This window comes from Balaenoptera borealis (assembly GCF_965194805.1).
Source record: "Balaenoptera borealis genome assembly, chromosome: 20".
Taxonomy (NCBI): domain Eukaryota; kingdom Metazoa; phylum Chordata; class Mammalia; order Artiodactyla; family Balaenopteridae; genus Balaenoptera; species Balaenoptera borealis.
Window position 1 is genome coordinate 43,649,567 of NC_138879.1, and position 22,875 is coordinate 43,672,441.

Here is a 22,875-nt window from a genome sequence, read left to right on the forward strand (position 1 = left end):
AGGCCGGCGTGTCACGTGGCCGAGCGGCGTCCTGGGCGCCGAGCTGCGGGCCGTTGGGCATGGACTCTCGGACCGCCGGGGCCCCGGCGCTGGGGGCGGCGAAGCCGCCGCCGGGTCTGCCGCTGCTGAGCACGCGGGAGGCGCCCCCCGGCCCGGGGGTGAGCGCGGCGCGGGGCCTGGGCGCGGCTACCACCTGCGGCCAGGGGCGGGAAGTTGCGGGGCTCGCGGGGCGGGCTGGGCGGGGGCCGCGGGGAGCCGGGGAAGCGCCTCGGACCCGCCTTCTGCAGCCCCGCCGTTTGGGCGCGCGCCCGAGCTGGAAACGGCCGGGCTGTGGGGCGCGGCACCCCGAGGACGTGGGTGGGCGCGCCGGGCCGGGAGGGCTGGCTGTCGGCCGCAGGGCGCCTGTGCGTCCTTGCTAAATGGGGGGGGTGATGCTGCTGACCCAGAGCTGGAGCCGCTACTGGGGGGCCTGGGCTGGGGCCAGGTGAGGGCAGCGAGGAGAGCGACTTTCCCTGAAGGGTCCGTGTGCCTTGGTGGGGATGCTCAGCTAAGCCTCAGCACCAGATGATGCCTCATGCGCTCTCGCCTTTTCTCTTCACTGAAACCAAAAGGCCGCGTTTGACGCAGGGTTTCCAGAAACTTGTTTTCATTTGCGCGCCAGACAGCTCCTGGCTTTTCAGAGACCGCTATTACAGTCATCTGCCCTTGTTTACAGTCAGCAATCCGTGTTAGAGGGTGAGCTCCTTGAGGGTAGGAACCCTCTGTTTAGTGCTGTAAACCCGGCGCCTAGCATCGTGCCTGGCACCGTAGACACACATATTAATTGGATGGAGGAATGGAATGCTTGTCTAAGCATCAAAGATATCATATCTTAACCAAAATATGAAAAATGTAGTGATAAGCTTATAAGGAAAAATACTGTGGGGTGCAGGTAGGATGAAACTAATTTTGTCAGAGCAGAGCAGGAAGGTTTGTGCGCTTTCTCTGCAAGACGAGACGATGGTGGTCCTGGCAAAGGCGTGGGGATGAAGAAATGCGGGGCAAATGGCCGGGAGCTTGGGTCCCGGAGCTGGGAGAGAGACGTATGCTGCACAGGTGGATGGCGCGTGAGGGGGAGGTGTGGATGCCACGGCGAATTTTGTGCTCCAGCAGTGGAGGCCTGTTGAGTTTTTCATCAGAGGAGTCATTAAGCGTGTAAGGCTGCGCAAGATGGGTGAGTGGGAAGGCAGTTAGGGAGCTCTTGCGGTGGAAGAGATGAGAGGTCCCACTACTGGTCGGCAGGAGTGACCAGGAGTTGTCGCTGACTACAGGAGATGGCATTGACTCATTGAATCCAGGTAGGACTAGATCATGAACTAATTGGGGCAGGTGCCAAACGCAGTTTAGATGTAGGGGCAAAGAAGGTGGATTTCAATTCAACAGATGTTATATTCCTGCTGTGTGCTAGGTGTTTTCATAAATGTTACCTCATTATAAATCTCCTGCAAGGTCAGAACAGTCATCCCCAATTTCCAGAGAAGGAAACCCAGGTGTGGTGGCTGAAGTGATGTGTCCAGGGTACACACTGAATGAATGGGATTGAAATCAGGTCTTCTCATGCAGGCTGTGAACATTTCTCATCCCACTTAGAAAGAGGTCTTAACAGGTGATAGGATTTCAGGAACTTTTGAGTGATGGGAGCAGAGAAGCATATGGGTGGCTATGGGAGAAGACGATTTCCCTTTAACAACTAAAGCTCTGTTGTCCCCATGTGTCAGTCAGGAAACAGAGAATTTGATAAAGGAGCTGTTAACTAGACAAAAAGTTAAGTAACTGAAAAGCTAAAAACAGGGAGGTAGCCCCTGCGGGGAAACAGCGACCAGCCCTAGGGCTGACGGAACAAAGGGGTGAGATTGGAATGACTGAAATGTACAAGCTCAGAGGAGAGGCTTTGCAGGGAGCTGAAATTCCAACCTCTGAGGAGGGGGTACTGTCCCGGCTAGTGCTAGAGTCTCCGAGCTTGGAGGAGGGGTCCTGTGGGCCCCGAGACTGAGGCCGCTTTAGAGAGGGCTTGAGAGGAGGCTGGCTCTGCACGTGCTGGCAAACTGTACACTGGATTCAGTGGCCACTCTAGGAAGACAGGCGATCCTGCTGGCAGGGGTGGTGCTGACAGGAAGAGGAAGCAGCAAGGCCCAGTCGAACAGGGCACAGCAGAGATGTGGGTGGCAGAGTCCCTGCCCCAGCCTCACAAAGGAGGGTGTATGGAAGCGTGGGTGTGGGGCTGAAATACTGGCCGTACCCGAGATATCCAAGTCCTGGGTAATTGTTTCTTCTTCCCGCAGGCTGCCTTTGCCCCAGCTGGCCGCTCCGGTCAGGAGAGAGAGACTGAGAAGGCCACGGATCGACTAGGCAAGTAGGCAGCAGAGCCTGGGGTGGGTGTTGGGAGAGACCAAGGAGGTCTGTATTGTGAAAGCTTATCATCCGCCAGAGGCCCTTTGCCTCAGTGGCATTTAAACTACCTGAAAACATAAACTGTGCCTGCCTTCTCATGTGAAAGAAAAGAGCTGGTAATTAACGGCCTTACTTAAGGCAAAACATCTTATTGAAAGTAAATGATCAACCCTACTTCTAAAACTGGAAACAGAACAACAATTTTTAAATAAGCGCTCCGGTGGCTGAGGAACTCTGCACACTTGTTACTGCTGCCCTCTTAGTAAGTCTGCCAAAAATCTCCCGAGTGCACGACTGGGCCCTCTCTGGTCTGCCAGTTATTTTTTAAGACCTTCTTCCTTTTGTCGATTTCTTAGCCAGTGGAGCACAGAGCTTCCCTCATGATAGTCCTGCCCATGGTGAGGGCACCCATTGTGAAGAGGAAGGCTTTGCTGTGGATGACGAGGATTCTGATGGGGAACCGAGTCCCTGGGAGCTGTCAGAAGGGGTGTCCGGCTGTCCACGCAGGGAACAGGCTGCTGATCTTTTTAACGAGGACTGGGACTTGGAGTTGAAAGCAGATCAAGGGAATCCGTATGGTAGGTGTGGGGTTTTTGGGGTCCTAGGCCAGGCTTCTGAGACCCTCCTAAATGTTAACCCCTCAACAGTTTGGAAGAGGGACCCACATCCATGAGCTTAGCCTGATAGCTCTCATAGGTCTGAAATTTCTGTGACAGCTCCTGTTTCCTATGGGGGGGGAAAAAGTGCCAGTTTTGCATTTTATTATATAATGTATTGGTCAGTTTTAACATTGAAACAATGTTACCATCTCCAAATATCTTAGTGGGAATCGAGCGGCTGCAGACAGAAGTGCTCTGTTCACCAGTTGCTTCCTCTGCGCTGCTAGGAACCGGTGTCTGAGAAGCAGGACTGTGGGTGGCGTCAGAGTGAAGGTGCTTGGGATTCTCCACCAAAGGAGGACTGTGTGTGTGTGTGTGTGTCTGTCTTTGTCTGTGTGTCTGTGTCTGTGTGCGCGTGCGTGCATGTGTTTAAGCAAAGACAGTGCAAGTGTCTGTCCCCTAGACATTGTTGGCTCTCTCTTTTCACTCTCCCTCCTTCCTTTAATTTGTCTTTTAAAACTGCCTGCAGATGCTGACGACATCCAGGGTTGCCTTTCTCAAGAGGTCAGACCCTGGGTGTGCTGTGCCCCGCAAGGAGACATGATCTATGACCCCAGTTGGCACCATCCACCTCCACTGATACCCCATTATTCCAAGATGGTCTTTGAAACGGGACAGTTTGATGATGCCGAAGACTGAGGGCATAGCTTTTGCCTGGTGAGTGGGTGGGCCCTCCGGGTCAACGTCTCCTTTCTTTGAGGTGAGATGTCATATCTGAGGAAACATTCCCAGTGATCCCCGAGTCGGGCACACAGACTGGTGTTAAATAAGGTCCTCTGTCCCCCAGTTCTGTTGATGTTGTTGTTTTTAATGAGCTCCTCCTTGGAATGTGTGAGTGTTTATGTCTGTGTCGGGAAGGAATGGTGTTCTTTATAAATAAAAGTAGAAAAAAAAACCAGCATGCTTTTGCCTACTTTTTTAACCCCCTTTTTCATTAGATACTTATGAGCAAAGCCTCACTCCTTCATTTAAAGCCCCTCACTTACATTTTCAGGATTGATGTTGTCTGAGATGAAACTACTCTGTGAAAGAAAACGATACTTTAGTTTTTGCCTCTGTAGATCTGGCCCTATTGACCAGAGATTGGAACCCAAGAGACACTGGTGACTTTGCGGCTGACTGCTATTCCTGTTGATGGAAAATTGACCATTTACTTAGTTAACAAGGACTTTCTGTAGGCTGGAAAATGAAATGGCAAATTAATTAAACCAGCAGTTGTATAGCCCTCAGTTGGCATGAAAGGATTTTACACTCTACTTTCCATTTAACCTTTTAATCCTTATAGTTACTTACATGTCACTTAAACTTTTTTTTTTTAACCTCATTTGGGAGATGAGGAAAATAAGGCTCAAAATGTTTTGACCTCTCCCAGATCACACAGCCAGGAAACGGCAGAAATGTGACCTGAACCCTCACATGACTCTGAAGTCTGTTCCCATGGTTGCCCGTGTGTGTGTGTGTGTGTGTGTGTGTGTGAGCCTGGAGGTGGGACCTGGGGGCCACACCTCGGCAGGTCTGTGACACACCAGACCATGTCACCGTTGCCTCTTGGGCAGGCTAGGGATTGCTTCTTACCTCCCTGCCTCCGTATTGAAGCTGAATCAAGAAAAAGTTTCAGACCTGAAATCCACGGCAGTTAAATGAACAATTAACCATTTAAGCTATTTTTCAGAGACCCCATAAAATGTGTGAATAAGGCAGCACCTTATGAGGGAGGGCAATAGCTGTGGCTGTGAGGAGCCCTCATGGCCAAGGTTGTCCTAGGGAGAAAAAATGGTCCCTTCCACTGTCCTTGCTGGAGAGACAGTCGTAGACCACATCCCCACACCACTCTTGCTTTACTCCTCCCAGTGCCATGGCTGATTAGACCATGAGTGTGTCTGACGTGAAAAGAGGAACTTGAGAAATTGAGCTAAGAAACACTGAGGGCTTGAGGAGCATGGCAGAGCTGCCAAATAGAAAGGTGGTGTTATGGACAGGTTACGTTGGCCCATGTGCAATTATGAGGCAGCTGAAACTGAGTAAAAGCAGAAGTCACGAGGTGGGGAGATTACACGTATGTCAGAGGGAGGGACAGAAGAAAGAATAAGGAAAGTACACATGCATGAGTATCTGAGCAAAGAAAATTTACAAGCTGCCGCTGCTGGGATCCATGGAATGGTTGTGAATTTAGACTCTCCTGCTTTTCAAAAGTTACTCTTTGCAGTTCCTCCCGGTTCTTTCCAGCAATATTCTCTTAGAGTTAAAGACATTAGAATGGCTTTCACACCCAAAAGTTGTGTGTGTCAGGAGAACAAGAAAAGGGGGGAGGGGCTAGTCAATTGTTCTGATTTAGGTATCGTTCTGGTGCCCCTCCTAGGATGGATCAAACAGAGAAGGATGGAGATGGGTAACTCCCCAGGCTGTGAACACTGGTTCACAGCCTGGGGAGTTAAGTGGGGTGAAGGGGGGGTGAAGTTCAAGTAAGAAAAAGAAAGTAGGGGCGTGGAAAAATACTAATGATATAATAAGTGAAAATATAGACTATAAAACCACTCTGATTATACTGGAAACATGAAAAAATGGCATATGTAAGTGATAAGGATTAATATGGACAAATGGAAACAATTTGATTAGACGGTGGAGGTGTTGGCAGTTTGCTTTTATATTTTTGTTATTTTAATATAGATTTTGCAATGAGGTATTTAAAGACAAGTTGTTATCCTAAAACAGAGTTGCCTCCTCTGCCTAGCCTTCCCCATTCTCTCTGACAAATATCCCAACACTTGGCTCCCTCTGCTGCAATCACCGGCTTACGGGTCCACCTCCCTCCTTAGGGTGAGTGCTCTTTGAAGGCAGGACCACATCTTACTCCTCAGCACCCCTGTTTCATAGCATGGAGCCCAGCATGAAAACATTCAGTAAATACTGGCTCAAATTCAGTCTTCTTCAGTAATGGTGCAGTATTTGCCCAGGCTGTGTTTAGGGTTGACTGACAACATCCCTTTCAACAAGCTGGTGATGAAAGAACAAGGTAGGGACTTCCCTGGAGGTCCAGTGGTTATGACTTCGTGCGTCCATTGCAGGGGGCACAGTTTTGATCCCTGGTTGGGGCACTAAGATCCCGCATGCCGCACAGCATGGCCAAAAAATAAAATAATTACCTCAGAAGGAGCCCATTCATTGCTGGCTGGTGCTACTTGTTGGAAAAGTCTCTCTTGTATGGAGTTGGAGTCTACCCATTTGGTGGTCGTGGTCTGCTCTGTGGTCCTGACACTCTTTCCAATGTAGGAAATGAGCACTCTTATCCTCTCTCTGGCTTTTCCTTTTCTAGGCCGTTGTAAACATGTGTCTGGAATCGGGGCCGGGGGTGGGGGGAAGGAGGTGGAAGGGGAAGGGAGAGGGGACTGTTTTGGGGATTTTTGAGGTTTTGGCAGGCGTTGCAGCGTTGAGAGAGGTTGAGCTTGTTCAGCGAGGGCTTGTGGAATAGAGGAGGGCCAAGGACAGCGCCCTGGGGAGCGTTAGCGATTACAGGGTAAACGGAAGAATCGGATCCCAAGGGCAGGCTGTGGCAGAGGAGGAGGAAAACCAGGTGAGTGTAGGCACCACTCAAGCCAAATCTAAGGAGAAGAGAGTTTTAAGGAAGAGGGAGCGACCATCTCTTCTAGAGAGAGGCAAAGTAAGATGCAGGCTGAAAAGGTATTTTGGGATGTGGGAATCAGAAAGTGCTCAGAGAATGTATTGACTTGGGGCAGGGATGGGGACAGGGCATTGCAGGCTAACACATTTTGGGGGACGCACCTGAGCCTTTGGTGCTACTGTTTCTCTTGGCTGGGGGGGCAATGGTGACATCCGGCCAACTTCTCTCAGAATGCACAAGCCAGGCTGGAAGAGGCAGCCATGGGACAGAAAAGGAGGGACCAGGGAGAGGGACAGAAGTGGGCAGAGGCTACTGGAGAAATAGAGGCACGAAGGGACTGTTCGGAGGGACAGAAGAGAAACTCTTATTCTGGCGTTTCTTTCAGACAACATCATTTACCAGGAAAGAAACCACAGCTGACCACTTTAAAAATCTTGGGTGATGGAAAAGAGAGGAAAAACGTTATTTATCGTGTGGCTGGATGACATTTCAGATACACCCTCATTTCTCTCCTGCCCTCTCTCCGTGCAAGCAGGCTCATTGCCTTAGTGGAGGCATGTGACAGAGTCGAAACAGCCAAGAAATTTTTTTAGTTTTGGTTTTACAAAAAGGGATTTTTAAATTAAAAAAAAATTTTTTTTGGTAAAGAGGCAAGGGAGTTTGGGGCCAACAGACTATGAATCTTGTAGACATTTGGGAAGAAAGAATTTTCCCCAGGCCAAAAAAAAAAAAAAAAAAAAATTCCCTGGGCTATGAGAAGGAAGATGGAGAGAAGAGAGAGAGAGATCTGGAGACGCTAAGAGCAGATGGAATGATGAGCCCTGCTTCTTGGTGTGTCCCTGGGGAGTTAGGTCCCCAGAGACTGATAGATGTTGGTTCTTTTAGGCAGTCAGGACCATCTGGCAAAAGGTGCCCAGGCCTTGAGCATGCAGAGAACCTGATGGACCCAGAGGGGCCGTGGGACAAAGAGGACCTGTGAAGATGGATATTGGATGACGTCATGCACTGCTTGAGGAAGTGAGAACCCCAGAAAGGCCCAGATGGAAGCTCGGTGTCGGAAATTGGGATGGTCAGAGAGACGACAGTTTTGCTTCTTGAACCCCCAAGATGCAGGAGATGCAGAGTTAACAGAAGCCTAGATGAGAACGACTTACTGCTGGAGGCAGGGGACCAGACCATCAGGTAGGTAGAGAATGGCATATTGAAAGTATCATCATGGGTTGATTCATATCAGAGTGCTGATAATTTTTTCTTCGTTTTTATTTTCTATCTGGATGAAAAACTTACCATTTTTGTACTGTGGCAGAACAAACAGAATTGTGCCGTTCACAGTTGGTATAAGTGGTTTTGTGTATTATTATTTTTTTAAGTTACAAATGCATTGGAAGTTTCCTGGGTACTCTTTTTTAAAAATTTTATTTATTTTTATTTTTGGCTGCGTTGGGTCTTTGTTGCTGCGCACGGGCTTTAGCTGCGGCGAGCGGGGGCTGCTCTTCGTTGCAGTGCGCAGGCTTCTCATTAAGGTGGCTTCTCTTGTTGTGGAGCACGGGCTCTAGGTGCGCAGACTTCAGTAGTTGTGGCACACGGGCTCAGTAGCTGTGGCGCACGGGCTTACTTGCTCCCCGGCATGTGGGACCTTCCCGGACCAGGGCTCGAAGCCGTGTCCCCAGCGTTGGCAGGCGGATTCTTAACAACTGCGCCACCAGGGAAGTCCCAGTTTTGTGTATTTTTGATGGCTCTGGTGTGTTTCTGTCTGTTATAGCTTTCTTCCCTTTGGGAAGGTCTGGGGGAATGTACCCTTTCACCCCACCCCTAAATTAGTTTGGTGCTGTTTATAGTGGGGACAGTTTGGTCATCCTGAGACCCCAGGGCGGGGATGGTAGATGGTGCTTCCCCTGGCTTTCTCTCAGATGCCTGGGTGGCTGGGTGGGTTGACTGTGAAGGCTGCAGGGACCACTCTCTTTATACACAGAAGCAGCTGGCTGGACTCTGCAAGGCGCCAGTGCCCTGAGGAAATCGGAGACTGTCTTCCAGGGGGACGGAAGCACACTCGCTGGCTAAGTAAATATCTTGGCGCTGCACTGCCCTTGGTTTTCCGGAATTTGCATTCTTGGGCCCAGCTTTTCACAGGATGGTTGGAATATGGAGAAAGAGGAAAAAAACACAAAAAACACAAAAAACAACCCAATACTCTGGCTGTAGCCCATCTGGATTCTGCCTCCCAGTTCTCCCAGAGCAGATTCCCCACCCAAATAGCAGAATGCTGGATCTGGAGCACTCTGTGTGAGCGTGCACACGTGTGTGTGAGTGTGGCAGGCCCAGGAGAAGTTGGAGGGTGTAACAGGAGGCCAAGCAGCACGGCTGGCTCCCACTTTGTTGACTTAGCGAGTCTGGCTGCAAAGCCAAGGCCTTTGGAAAGAACGGCCCCCCAGCTTCCGGCAGTTTCTGTTGAGCTGGTTCCAGGACTGAGCTAGATCCTGCAGGTGCTGATGGGCAGGAGGAGAGTTCAGTTGGGTTCCAGGGCACCAAGGTTTGGAGAGTTCCACCAGGATTTGTGCTTGCTGCGGGCCTGGGGAAAAAAACACAGCCACAGTTTCAGAAGGAGATATTTCTCTCCGTCTTACAGGATTCTCCGGTCCTCCCCTTTGAGTCAGAGAGAGAAATTTCCCCAGGAGGCAGGCTCCCACTCTCTGACCATTGCAAGGTACAGTTGGCTTTCCTTTTTTACTTTTTCTTCCACCCACCCTCCCCTTTTCTGGTGAGGTGATTTTGATTTCAAAAGCCATTTCCTCTGACAGCTTCTCATTAGCTGTTGAACAAATGTGGCAGATATAAGTCAGAGCCATGTGTTTGGCAACTCAAGGCAGGCGCCTGAATTTCTCCTGGCTGCCGCCTGTAGCGTTATTCCATCCCTCCAGCAGGTGGCAGTAAAGACCCATCGCCGCTCTGTCTCCTGCGTGACCCACGGGGAGGGAAGAGTGAGGGGCCCTGGAGGAGATGCTGAGCTTGCTCGGGGTTACCTTCCTGTCAGTGGGCTTCCTACTGGTTGGCAAGCTCACCTGTGGGTTCATGGCAGGATCTACTCCTGATTTTATAGATGGGTTTTCTCAGAAAAAGTTACTGTGAAATTTAGGGTAAGAGTCATCATTATCCCCCTCTCCCCTACCCCAGCACCTACCCCAGAGTCTGGCATATAGTAAGTGCTTAATATATGCTTGCTGTGTAGATATATTTTTTTTAAAGAGAGTAGATCTTTTTATTTTTAATTAATTTATTTATTTTATTTATCTTTGGCTTCGTTGGGTCTTTGTTGCTGCGCGCGGGCTTTCTCTAGTTGCGGCGAGCAGGGGCTACTCTTCATTGCAGTGCGCGGGCTTCTCATTGCGGAGCACGGGCTCTAGGCGCACGGGCTTCGGTAGGTGTGCCACGCAGGCTCAGTAGTTGTGGCTCGCAGGCTCTAGAGGGCAGGCTCAGTAGTTGTGGCGCACGGGCTTAGTTGCTCCGCGGCATGTGGGATCTTCCCAGACCAGGGCTCGAACCCGTGTCCCCTGCATTGGCAGGCGGGTTCTTAACCACTGCGCCACCAGGGAAGCCCTGCTGTGTAGATTTGATCTTTAGTCGTCAATTTATTTCTGAACACCTGCTGTATACTATGTACTCAGGATGGACCTGGTTTCTGCTTTCAGGGAGCTCAGAGTCTAGGGGGAAGTTGATGGCACATAAATGGACCCTTATGTTAGCACAGGAGAACTACAAAAGCCCAGGGTATGGTGGGAACCCAGAAGAAGGGGTGGGAGGTCAAGGAGACCCCTCAAAGCAGACAGCCTAGAAGCTGAGTCCTGGAGGACTTGGCCAGGAAGTGGGATGGGTGATCGCCCAGGCAGAGGGAGCTGTGTGTGCAAAGGCCCCCAGGTGTGAGAGGTCTTGTGTGTTTGGGGACATGGTGAGGGATGGTCAGGTAAGCAAGAGTCCTTGGAAGCTATGCCAAGGGGCTTGCAGGGGTCTTAGCAGGAACGTGTCCTGGGCAGATTTTCACTTTCGGAAGAACTTTCTAGTTCCTGGTGGAGACTGGTGGGAGGAGGCTGAGACTCAAGCCAGGGAGGTCAGTCGGGGCTGTAATCTAGTAAGAGAGGATGGGGACCTAAACTAGGGTGATAGCTATGGAGATGGAGGGGAACGAACAGATTGGGACTATTTATAGAAGTGGGGACAGATTGGCTGTAAGGGTAGAGCGAGAGACAGGAAAGAGTCTGGGATGAGCTTGAGGTCCGTCCTGGCTTGGGCAACCAGGTGGATGAAACAGTCTCTTATGAGTGAATGATCTTTAGATTCATAAGACCTTTCACAGCCAGTATTTTGAGAGGAAGGTGCTCCCTGTTCCAGATGTTCAACTTTGCTCTCAGGGTTTGGAGGACTCCCCGGGGCTGTGTAGCCCTCCACCTTGAACTTCACCTGTGAAGCTCACACGTCCAGGGCACCCTCTGTCCTTCCTATGCTTGGAGAGCAGATGCTCAGGAGTTGGAACCTTCTTGCACATGGTGTGTGGGGTGGACACTCTGATTGCCTCCCTTACATCCATTGCCCTCCTCTTGATGATCACCCCTTCCTCGTGTCTCTCATGGACCATGGGGAAAGCTAACCCCACCCCTGGACGTAGGGGTGGGGTATGGGGGTCAGGTCTAAGTTGACCTGTATATCTCATCTTCTGTATGAGTCTCCTAGGTCTGCTTAACAAATAACCATGAACTTGGTGGCTTAAGACAACAGAAACTTATTTTCTCACAGTTCTGGAGTCCAGAAGTTCAAAATCAAGTTATCGGCAGGGCTGTGCCCCCACTAGAGGCTCTAGGGGAGATTCTGTTCCTTAATCCCTTCAGCTTCCGGTGGCTGCCGGAATCCTTGGCTTGTAGCTGCTCAGCCCAGGCACTGCCTCCCCTTCACAAGCCTCTCCTATTCTCTTCTGTCTCTTGTAAGGATACTTGTCATCGGATTTAGGGCCTACCTGGGTTATCCAGGATGATGTCATCACAAGATCCTTAACTTAATTGCATCTACAAAGACCATTTTTCCCAATAAGGTCACATTCACAGGTCCAGGGGTTAGGAGGGAGACATATCTTTTGGGGGGCTGCCATTCAACCCACTACAGCCTCTGTGGGTGGCAAGACAATGAAATTGGGACCATGATGACATCATTGAGCCCGTATGGACCAACTCCGGAAGCCTGCCTGCTTCAGGACTATCAGTTATGCAATTCAATAAATCCTCCTTACTGCTTTGACATGACTTTCCCCCGTCGCTTGCTGCTGAATGCCTCCCGACTGATAATATGTGCCCATTTGGAGTCCTGCATGCAGGCAGTTGGGTGTGGGGAGAGATCACAGCAATTGGAATTCTCCTCTGCTGGGCTCTATTGTTGACACTCTGTGTGACCTTGGGCAGACCACAGGCTCCCTGACCATCGGTTTGAATGCATAAATGGGGCCCTTGTCCCTGCAAAAGGCTCTTCAAAATGGAAGCCACTGTGGTTTCTGTTGTTATGGCCTCTGCATTCCAAGAAAGACGTAATAGAACTGGAAAGGGGCCAAACAATGGAGTGATGAAGGGCTTTTTACCATCAGGGCAAGCTCCACAGTGAGAATTCTCCAGCCGGGAAAGATGGAGGCTGAGGAGGGGACAGAACTAAAGTCCTTTATATGATAAGGCATATCCACAAGGCGGAACAGACTTGTTCCTCAAATCCCAGAGTCCTTAGAAGTCTAGGGGGGTACTCCTGAAACTTTGAGAAGTTGTTTCAGGGCAAATGATAGGAAGCGCTCTTTTCAACGGTGGAAAGGTTGACTGGAGGCATGTGGGCAGCGCGGTGTCCTGCACACGGCATCGGGGAGACCTGGGTTCCACTCCTGGCCCCAGTGGTGTGACGGTGAGCAATCCTCTTTTCTCCCTGAGTCTCAGAGTGCTCGCTGGTAAATTGAGGGGCAATAAACCTGGCAGTAAGCCAGGAGTGAACTTCTACAGACTCACCACTGCGCTCCCCACCCCCCAGCGTTGACACCCCTGAGATCAGCTTCCTGCTTGTTACTAGTTTCTATCATGGGCTCACTGCAGAACCCCTGTGCATGCATGAGATCTTCTCTCCTCTCCCTTACTCAGAACCACTTAAGCAATTCTCTCCTACCTTTCCTACGTCATCTATTTCGCCCTCCTTACCACTATCATTTCTCCCATCTGAAAACAACCCTCCCGTAATCCCACTTCTCTCTCTAGCTCCGGCCCACTTTCTCAGCCCTACTCTGCAGCAAAACACCTTGCAAGAATTGTCTGTACTTGTCTCTTTTGCTCAATGAATCTTTACAAAATGAACACACTCATGTAACTACCATCTAGGTTTTCGAAAAAAAAGGAATATTATCAATACCTCAGAAGCCCTGTCTTCCTCCCAATCACTTACCCCTCTCTACACCCCAAAATAACAACCATCCCGACTTATAACACCATAGATGAGTTTTATCTTTTTCATCTTATTGCATAAAATACTTAAATTTATCATCTTAAACATTTCAAAGCATACAATTCAGTGGCATTTAGTACACACTCACAGTGTTGTGCAACCATCCCCGTGACCTAGTTTCAGAACATTTTCATCACTTCAAAAGGAAACCCCACACCTATTAGCAGTCACTCCCCATCCCCCATTCTCCTCAGCCCCTGGCAACCACGAATCTGCTTTATGTCTCTATGGACTTGCCAATTCTGGACATGTCATATAAATGGAATCACACGATATATGGCCTTTTGTGTCTGGTGTCTCTCACTTAGCAAAATGTTTTCAAGGTTCATCCATGTTGTAGCATGTGTCAGTACTTCATTCCTTCTTTACGGCTGAATAACATTCCGTTGTATTTCTACACCACATTTCTGTATCCTTTCATCAGTTGATGGCCATTTGGGTTGTTTCCACCTTTTGGCGATCATGAATAGTGCTGCTTATGAACATTCATGTACAGATTTTTGTTTGAACACCAATTTTGTCTGTTTTCAAACTTTAACATTGGGCACATGATTCATATTCTTTTTTAAAAAATTAATTAATTATTTTAAATTGAAGTATAGTTTATTTACAATGTTTCAGGTATATAGCAAAGTGATCCAGTTATATATATGTATTCTTTTTCAGATTCTTTTCCATTACAAGTTATTACAGGATACTGAATATAGTTCCCTGTGCTATACAGTAGGTCCTTGTTGTTCATCTGTTTTATATATAGTAGTGTGTATCTGTTAATCCCAAACTCCTACTTTGTCCCTTCCCCCCCTTTTCCTCTTTGGTAACCATTTGTTTGTTTTCTATGCCTGTGAGTCTATTTCTGTTTTATAAATAAGTTCATTTGTATCATTTTTTTTAGATTCCACATATAAGTGATATCATATGATATTTGTCTTTCTCTGTCTGGCTTACTTCACTTAGCTGCAAATGGCATTATTTCATTCTTTTTTTATGGCTGAGTAATATTCCGTTGTACATGTATACCACATTTTCTTTATCCATTCATCTGTCGATGGACATTTAGGTTGCTTCCATGTCTTGGCTATTGTACATAGTGCTGCTATGAATATTGGGATGCATGTATCTTTTCAAATCAGAGTTTTCGTTTTTTCCAGATAGATGCCCAGGAGTGGGTTTGCTGGATCAGATTCATCTTCTTTTTCTGTCTGACTTCGTACTTTGTGAAGATTATATTCTCTAATAAGAGATTCATCCACATTACTGCATAGCAGTAGCTCGCTCATTCACATTGCTCGATAAAATGTCATTATGTGAATATATCAATTTTATCTAAGCTATTGTTGATGGGTCATGTCCAGTTCTGGGTTATTACAAAGAATGCTGTTATGAACGTTCTTGTTCATGTCTTTTGGTGAACACAGGTAGAGATTTGCTTTCAGACATATACCTAGGAGTGGAATCACTGGATCATAGATGCTGCCAAAGGGTTTTCCAAGGTTGTTGCAATTTTCACTCCCCCAGAAATATGTGAAAGTTTTACTTGCTCCACATCTTCACTAACACGTGACATTTCCACCCGAATGTTTAATAGATATCTCAAACCCAGTAAGCCCCAAACTTAACTCTTATGTTCTCCTATAAACCTGTTCCCTCTTTAGTCGATGGCAACTTTGTCCTTCCAGTTGCTCAGGCCAGAAACCTGGGAGTCACCACGATCTTCCCTTTTTTGATACCTGACATCCAACACATCCAAAATATGACCTCATCCTTTATCCTGCTGCCATCCTTGCTGGAGCCATCGTTTCTCACCTAGATTCCTGGAATGTCTTCCTATTTGGTGTTCCAGCTTCCATTCCACATATGAGCACAGCAGCTGCCAGGGTGATCTTTTTAAAAAAAATTGTGGTAAAATATGCATAACATAAAATTTACCATTTTAACGGGTATGGTTCAGTAGCGTTAAGTACATTCATGTTGTTGTGCTACCATCGCCACAGGGTGATCCTTGTGTGCATAAGGTAGACCATGTTAATCCTCTGCTCAAACTCCTCCAATGGACCCACACTCCGGAGGAAGAGTCCAAGGTCTTACGACAGCACGCCAGGCCTTGGCCAACCTGGTCTCCTGTTATTCCTGTGATTTCATCTCCTTCTACTTCTCCTTGGCTCTCTCTACCCCAGCCCCTTGGGCCTTCTCGTGTTCCTGGAACAAGCCTGGCATGAGTCTGCCTTAGGGCCTTTGAGTTGGCGATCACCTCTGCCTGCCCGGAATACTCTGTCCCACAGAGTCTTACGGCTCACTCTCTTGCCTCCCCCACCCCCCCAGAGTCTTGCTCAATCAGCTTGAGGATTTTTGCCCACTATCTCTGAATTTAAATATAAGAGCTGGGACTTCCCTGGCGGTCCAGTGGTTAAGACTCGGCACTTCCAGTGCAGGGGGCACGGGTTCAATCTCTGGTCGGGGAACTAAGATCCCGCATAATGTGCGGTGCAGCCAAAAAAAAAAAAAAAAAGAAGAATTTATCTTTAAAAAATATATATAAGAGCTGGCTTGTGGTTAAAGAATTCTCACGGTAAAGGTTTTTTGTTTGTTTGTTTTCCTTCCCACCTGCTTCTAGTGTTTAACATGGGCAATTTTCCTTGCTCCTCTGGGGGGAAAAGGAGTTTATTTCTCGCCCACTCTTGTACTGAATATGGGGCCCAGCCTTATGGGAAGCTCTCCATTTAATTCTTCACCTTGACCGGGCTGGGGTTTGTCTCCTTGTCCACGCACTCTGTGAGGCCTTGAAAACCAGTGCTCAAGATCATGTGGGTTTGACACAGGTCCTCAGGGAGAAAGCCAGCTTCTACATTCTCTCCGGTTTCCTGCTTTCCCTTCCTCTTTGGCCTCTGACTATTCTTAACCCTTTATGCCAGCTCACTTGGTGCCTTTAAAGGACTGAAAATGTTTTGTCCAGCCTTTTGACTGTTTCAGCAGGAAGTAGTTTGGGGTGTCTAGTCGGCTCTGTGGCCAGAATCAGAAGTCCGTTCAACGTCAGCTTTAGGGAGACAGCACATTGTAGGAGAAAAGACTGGGGTTCAGGAATCCTTGGTCCTGCCTTCAAACTAGCTGTGATTTTAGACCAGTCACATCACACGGACCCCCTGGGCCTCAGCTTCTCACCTGATAAAATAAGGGCTTAGGGGCGGATGGCCTCAAAGATTCTGTGATTCCACGTTAACTGACAGACCATCTCTGTTTTGATGGAGTTCATGACTGTGAGGGGAGAAAGCTCCCAGTTCAGGTGGCCTTTCTGTGTGCTCTCAATGATCTGCCAGGCCCTGGGTCTGGTTTGGGAGAGGAGATGACAAATGTGGAATGCCAGTGGTAAGAAATATGAAATGAAGGGCAATTTATCAATTCCCCAGAGACTGGGGGAGGGGCAGGGAGGAGGGAAGAGACTGACATTGCACATGGGAAAAGGGCCACGGATGCTGGGTGGGTAGTGGAGACAAGAGTATGGACATGGTGAGTCTGTGGGTGAGGATCTGCCCTTGTGCTGGTAACTTGGGTCCCCAAAAGAAGGTCCTGAAGACAGAGGCTTAGGGCTTGGCCAACAACCCCCCTTCCCTTTTTCTCCTTCCCAATCAATACATTGTTTAGTCTGGAGAGTTTTTTGGACTTCTATTAAATGAAACCACACCGTATATATTATATTGTGATTTCCCTTATTTGTTTAACATTGTGTTTATGGGATTCACTCATGAAGTTATAGCATATTTATTTTTATGGCTATGTAGTATTCCCTTGTATGAATAGAGAATATATATATATATTTTTTAATTTTTTAATTAAAGTATAGTTGATTTACAAAGTGTTACTTTCTGCTGTACAGCAAAGTGACTCAGTTATGCACATATATACATTCTTTTTTGTATTCTTTTCCATTATGGTTTATCCCAGGATATTGAATATTGTTCCCTGTGCTATAGAGTAGGGCCTTGTTGTTTATCCATCCTATATGTAATAGTTTGCATCTACTAACCCCAAACTCCCAGTCCCTCCCTCCCCCACCCACCTCCCCCTTGGCAACCACAAGTCTGTTCCTGAATAGAGAATATATATATTTTAACCCATTCTCATGTCCACGGGTGTTTGGGCTGTTTGCAGCTTTTGTTTTTATCAGCAGTGCTGCTGTGAACATCCTGGGGCCCATGTGGTGGAAGAGATTCTCCAGGTGCATTATGACGAGTAGAACTGCCTGTTCATAGAGTGTGTGTGTACTGGGTAATGCCAAACTATCTTCCAAATACTTGGGTCCACTACTCCTCCCAGCAGTCTGTGAGTGTTCCTAACACTCCGTAGCCTCAGAGCTCTCCTCGGTGCTGGTCTGTCCACTCAGCTGTGTCCACATCTCAGAGGCCCCTTGGTCTCACTTGGCCTCTGGCCTGAGTCCCTCTGGTTTGGTCCCCCCCTCCCGCCACCCCCAGGCTGACCTGAACTTCCTGTTTCCCAGAGAGTTGGAGCCCTGGCTCATATTGTTGGCTCAGCCTCTGGGTCCAGACATAGGGCTTCAGCCTTGTCCTGGGCCCTCTGGCTCCTGGGGGTCAAGGAGGCTAGACATCACTTTCTCTTGCCAAGCCAGGTGGCCCTGGAATTTTCCAGCATGGAGGAGGCGGTGTTGTCTCCCCATACCTCCCAGAACCAGGAGTCCTTAAAGACAGCTCTAAGGGCTTTTCTTGAGGCCTTTGGGCAGATTAGCACCAGCCCTGTCAGCGCCGGCAGGAGGACGTGACATGTGTGCTGGCCGCAGGCCAGGCCACACGGATGTCTGTGCACAGTGCCAGCTCAACCAGCCGGGGGCCTCAGGTGTGCAGTGCGTGCAGAGCCGGCCCTGCCCAGCGGGGGAGCCCCGGGAGCCCACCTCCTCCTGTTGCATTCACCTTCCTGCCAGGTGCTTCCTTCCTGACAGTGGCTGCACCAGGGATGGCGCCCTGCATCCTGGGCTCGGAGGGTTTGGGTTTTTCCTTGTTGTGGGAAGGCACGACAGTGTCATGGTTCCCAGCACAGGCCAACTTGGGTTAGAATCCCGGTTCTGGGACTTCCCTGGCGGTCCCGTGATTAAGACTCTGTGCTTCCACTGCAGGGGGCGTGGGTTCGATCCTTGGTTGGGGTACTAAGATCCCATATGTCCTGCAGCGCTGCCAAAAAATATATTAAAAAAAAAAAAAAAAGAATCCCGATTCTACCTCTTACCAGCTGTACTGGTGACCTAACCTCCCTCAGCCACTGTTTCCTCACTTGTAAAATGAGGACACCATCTACATCTACAGTGTTATTAAATGAGAGAATGTGTGTAAAGCATTAGTACTCTCCCTGGCACACCCTGGACCCTGAGAGCTGTTTTGGGTAGTTATTGTGACGATATAATGGTGGAAAGAACTGGGTTTAAAGCTAGAAGGACGTGGGTTTGAATCCTGATGCTGTCACCTCTTGCTTGTGTCATTTAGCCGGTCTGAGCCTCAGTTTTCCCCATCTGCAAAATGGTATATAATAAGAATTTCTACTTCACTGAAGTCATTGAACTAAAATGTGTAAAGAGCTTGGAAGAAAGTAGTTGCTTAATAAATATCAGTGACCGTTATTATTACATGAGAGGAAGGACTTTTATTTTCAGTTAAGGGAAATAGAGACACGATAACATAGAGAGTCATTATTTCCTGTGGAACAGCCCAGACTTCAAATTTTTACGTATTTGAAAATATATTATTAAAAATACATTATAAACATTTTGGAAAAGAGAAAAGGAGAAAAATATCAAGAATTCCCCCAAGGTCCCACCACCTGAACATAAGCACTGTGACCATGTTGGTGTAAAACTCTTCTGGGATTTTTCCACACGTATTTTATGAAGCAGTTGTAATAGTAGGATATACACTTTTCTGTATTCTTTTTCCTTCACTTAAACGCTGTATCATAAACATTTCCCCATGTTGCTACATGTTATTCATAATTGTAATTTTTTATGATTGCATACCATTCTTAATTAAGACCTTTATGTGTAAACTTCTCCGGTATTTCAGGTTTTTTCCTTAAGATTCCAGAAGTCAAATTACTGGGTCACGGGGCATAAACACTCTTTATAGCTTCAGATTCATGTAGCCAAGTTGCTTTCCAAAAAGGTGGTATCAATTTGAATGCAGTCATGTCTGAAAAAGCTCATCCAACTGCATATCCATTGGTACTGGGTATTATAAATACAGTTTTCTTGAGACTGATTTATGAACTAGGTCTTGTCTTTATCGGCAGCAAGCAGTTGCCAAGCCCAAAAAAGTGAAAAGGAGTTAGTAAGCCACAGCAAACTTCATTAATGCAGAATCATGGAGTTGAAAAGTTAATACCTCTTGTCTCACCTGATTTTACCTTGTGCATTTAGACTATAAAGATGGATGGATACTATATTTTAATTTAACAGAGTTTTTTAAAGTTTATTTTCTTCTGTTCTAAGAGTAAAATGTGATTATTAAACACATTTTGGAAACGACAGAAAAAGTTGAAAGATGACTCACTCTTAGTTTCAAGGGTAACATTTTAGTACATTTCCTTATTTTCTTCTAAACATTTTTCTCTTTTCACATAACTGAATATACTCTATGAATAATTTTAATTTCTTTTTTTGCTTGTTATAATATAGACATTTATTTATATAACTGTAAACATATATAGACATCCTTTTTTAGCCTATGTATTGTATTATTTTTATTGTCTTTTTTTTTTGAAAAGGAAACACATACTCATGATTTTAAAAAATTCGAATAGGGCAGGGTGTACAATAAAAAGTCTCTTTCCCACCCTTGACCTCAGTCATCCTCTCCAGAGGAACCATTGTCATAATTTTCTTGTGTATCCAGAGAAATTCTATGCATATTCAAACATAAATGGGCTTTTCTACACAAATAATAGAGTGCCAGACATACTAGTTTGCACCTTGCTTTCTTGTCTGTTTCACTTAATGTATCTTGGAAGTCATCCCACAAAAGCACATATGATTTTGACATGGTCTTTTTAATGGCTGATAAAATATATTTCATGGATGTACCGTAATATATTATCCAGTCTGCTACTGAAGACTATTCCTTTCTTTGGTTCCTATAGACAGTGTTTCAAGCAACAGTGCTGCCCTTCATGCACGTGTCAGTAACGTCTGTAGGATAAATTTGTAGCGGTGAAATTTTGCTAGGGCAGCTGATGCATTTTAAAATGTACACCCGTTAAATTTTGATAGACACCACCAGATTGCCTTCTATAGGACTTGTACCCAATTAAACTCTACCCAATAACATATAAAAGCTCCTGTTTCGGGGCTTCCCTGGTGGCACAGTGATTAAGAATCCGCCTGCCAATGCAGGGGACACGGGTTTGAGCCCTGGTCCGGGAAGATCCCACATGCCGCGGAGCATCTAAGCTCGTGCGCCACAACTACTGAGCCTGCGCTCTAGAGCCCGCGAACAACAACTACTGAGCCTTCGTGCCGCAACTAGTGAAGTGTGCACGCCTAGAGCCTGTCTGTGCTCCGCAACAAGAGAAGCCACCGCAATGAGAGGCCCGCGCACCGCAACTAGGAGTAGCCCCCGCTCACCACAACTAGAGAAAGCCTGCACGCAGCAAGGAAGACCCAACACAGCCAAAAAAAAAAAAAAAAAAAAAAATTCCTGTTTCCGGGCTTCCCTGGTGGCGCAGTGATTAAGAATCCGCCTGCCGGGCTTCCCTGGTGGCGCAGTGGTTGAGAGTCTGCCTGCCAATGCAGGGGACACGGGTTCGAGCCCTGGTCTGGGAAGATCCCACATGCCGCAGAGCAGCTGGGCCCGTAAGCCACAGTTACTGAGCCTGCGCGTCTGGAGCCTGTGCTCCGCAACAAGTGAGGCCGCGGTGGTGAGAGGCCCGTGCACCGCGATGAAGGGTGGCCCCCGCTTGCCACAACTAGAGAAAGCCCTCGCACAGAAACGAGGACTCAACACAGCCATAAATAAATAAATAAAATAAAATTAAAAGAATCCGCCTGCCAATGCAGGGGACATGGAGTAGAGCAACTAAGCCCGTGAGCCACAACTACTGAGCCTGCGCTCTGGAGCCCACGAGCCACAACTACTGAAGCCCGCGTGCCACAACTACTGCAGCCCACACGCCAGAGCCTGTGCTCCGCAACGAGAGGCCACCGCAATGAGAAGCCTGCGCACTGCAACGAAGAGTAGCCCCCGCTCGCCGCAACTAGAGAAAGCCAGTGCGCACAGCAACAAAGACCCAACGCAGCCAAAAAATAAATAAAATAAATAAGTTAAAAAAAAAAAAAAAAGTTCCTCTTTCTCCATACCATCACCAGCACAGAGTGTTAACAATGTCTTTGATCTTTGACAAACTGGAAGGTAAAAATTCCACGTTTAGCATAATTTTTTTTTCATGAGAAAGGCTGAATAATCTTTTTTTTATGAATTTATTTTTTTTATTTATTTTTATTTTTGGCTGCGTTGGGTCTTTGTTGCTGCACGCGGGCTTTCTCTAGTTGTGGCGAGCAGGGGCTACTCTTTGTTGCGGTGCGCGGGCTTCTTATCGCCGTGGCTTCTCTTGTTATGGAGCACGGGCTCTAGGCTCGTGGGCTTCAGTAGTTGTGGCGTGTGGGCTCAGTAGTTGTGGCTCACGGGCTCTAGAGTGCAGGCTCAGTAGTTGTGGCGCATGGGCTCAGTTGCTCCACGGTATGCACGATCCTCCCAGACTAGGGATTGAACCCGTGTCCCCTGCATTGGCAGGTGGATTCTTAACCACTGCGCCACCAGGGGAGCCCTGAATAATCTTTCAAAGCCACTTATATTTTGTTTTCTGTGAACTGACTAGACTTCGCTTTTAATTACTGAGAAATATCCCAGGGGGAGGATTTACCATAATGTATCTAACAGTTACTTTATGTTTTTTCTAAACTTTCACTGTTATAAATAATAAGCATAGTGAACATCTTTTTTGTATAAAGCGTCTTCAGCACTTTGTATTGTTTTCTTGGAGTGGATTCTTGAAAATGAAATTTGTGGGTCAAAGGGTATTGGCATTTTAGAGACAGGATTGCCAAATTGCTCTTGGAAAGGCTTATACTAGTTTACAGTCCCACCAACAATGTACACGTGTGCCCAATTCACTTTTCCATTGCCAGCATTGGCTTGTCGTATTTAAAGGATCCCCCAGGACGCAGCTTCTGCAGACTTACTTTGTGCTCTAAACCAGTGTTAGCCTAACCTTTAAAGCCAGCAGACTTTCCTTCTTTGCATCACAAACCCCAATACTTCCTGTCCAACCGAGGCTCAGCTTGTTCTGGGAGGACTCACAGTTTCGCATCAGAGACGTCAGTGTCTGTTTTCCTTTCTCTGTAAAACCCCACTGCCAAGTTTGTACAAATCACTGTTAGTAGAAAAACATTCCCATTGTTCCAAGAAGAGCTCAAATGCTCCTCTCCTGGATTACCAAGCAGAATAGGTTACCTATGGCCCCGGAGATGTGGGGCAGCACAGCATGCCGGGCTCTTTTTTGGGGGGCGGTGCCATCCGATTCATTCCTGCTGGGATGTGGCAAAGTCAGTGAGCGTGACACTGGGGAAGGTGCCCTGTGTGCTGGGTTCCATCAGCGCAGGTGTTACCT

The 22,875-nt window shown here is 47.6% G+C and overlaps 1 protein-coding gene across 1 annotated transcript in view; it reads left to right on the forward strand.

Annotated features, from left to right (window-relative positions):
* COPRS (coordinator of PRMT5 and differentiation stimulator) overlaps positions 1-22,875 on the forward strand; it is a 110,146-nt gene continuing 87,271 nt past the window's right edge. Inside the window, exons 1-7 of the mRNA XM_082371310.1 lie at positions 1-158; positions 2,322-2,392; positions 2,791-3,008; positions 3,559-6,660; positions 7,594-7,890; positions 8,681-9,191; positions 9,335-9,412. Coding sequence (XP_082227436.1) covers positions 60-158; positions 2,322-2,392; positions 2,791-3,008; positions 3,559-3,728 — 558 coding nt within the window. The 5' untranslated portion in view covers positions 1-59 and the 3' untranslated portion in view covers positions 3,729-6,660; positions 7,594-7,890; positions 8,681-9,191; positions 9,335-9,412. The remainder of the gene's footprint in view (positions 159-2,321; positions 2,393-2,790; positions 3,009-3,558; positions 6,661-7,593; positions 7,891-8,680; positions 9,192-9,334; positions 9,413-22,875) is intronic.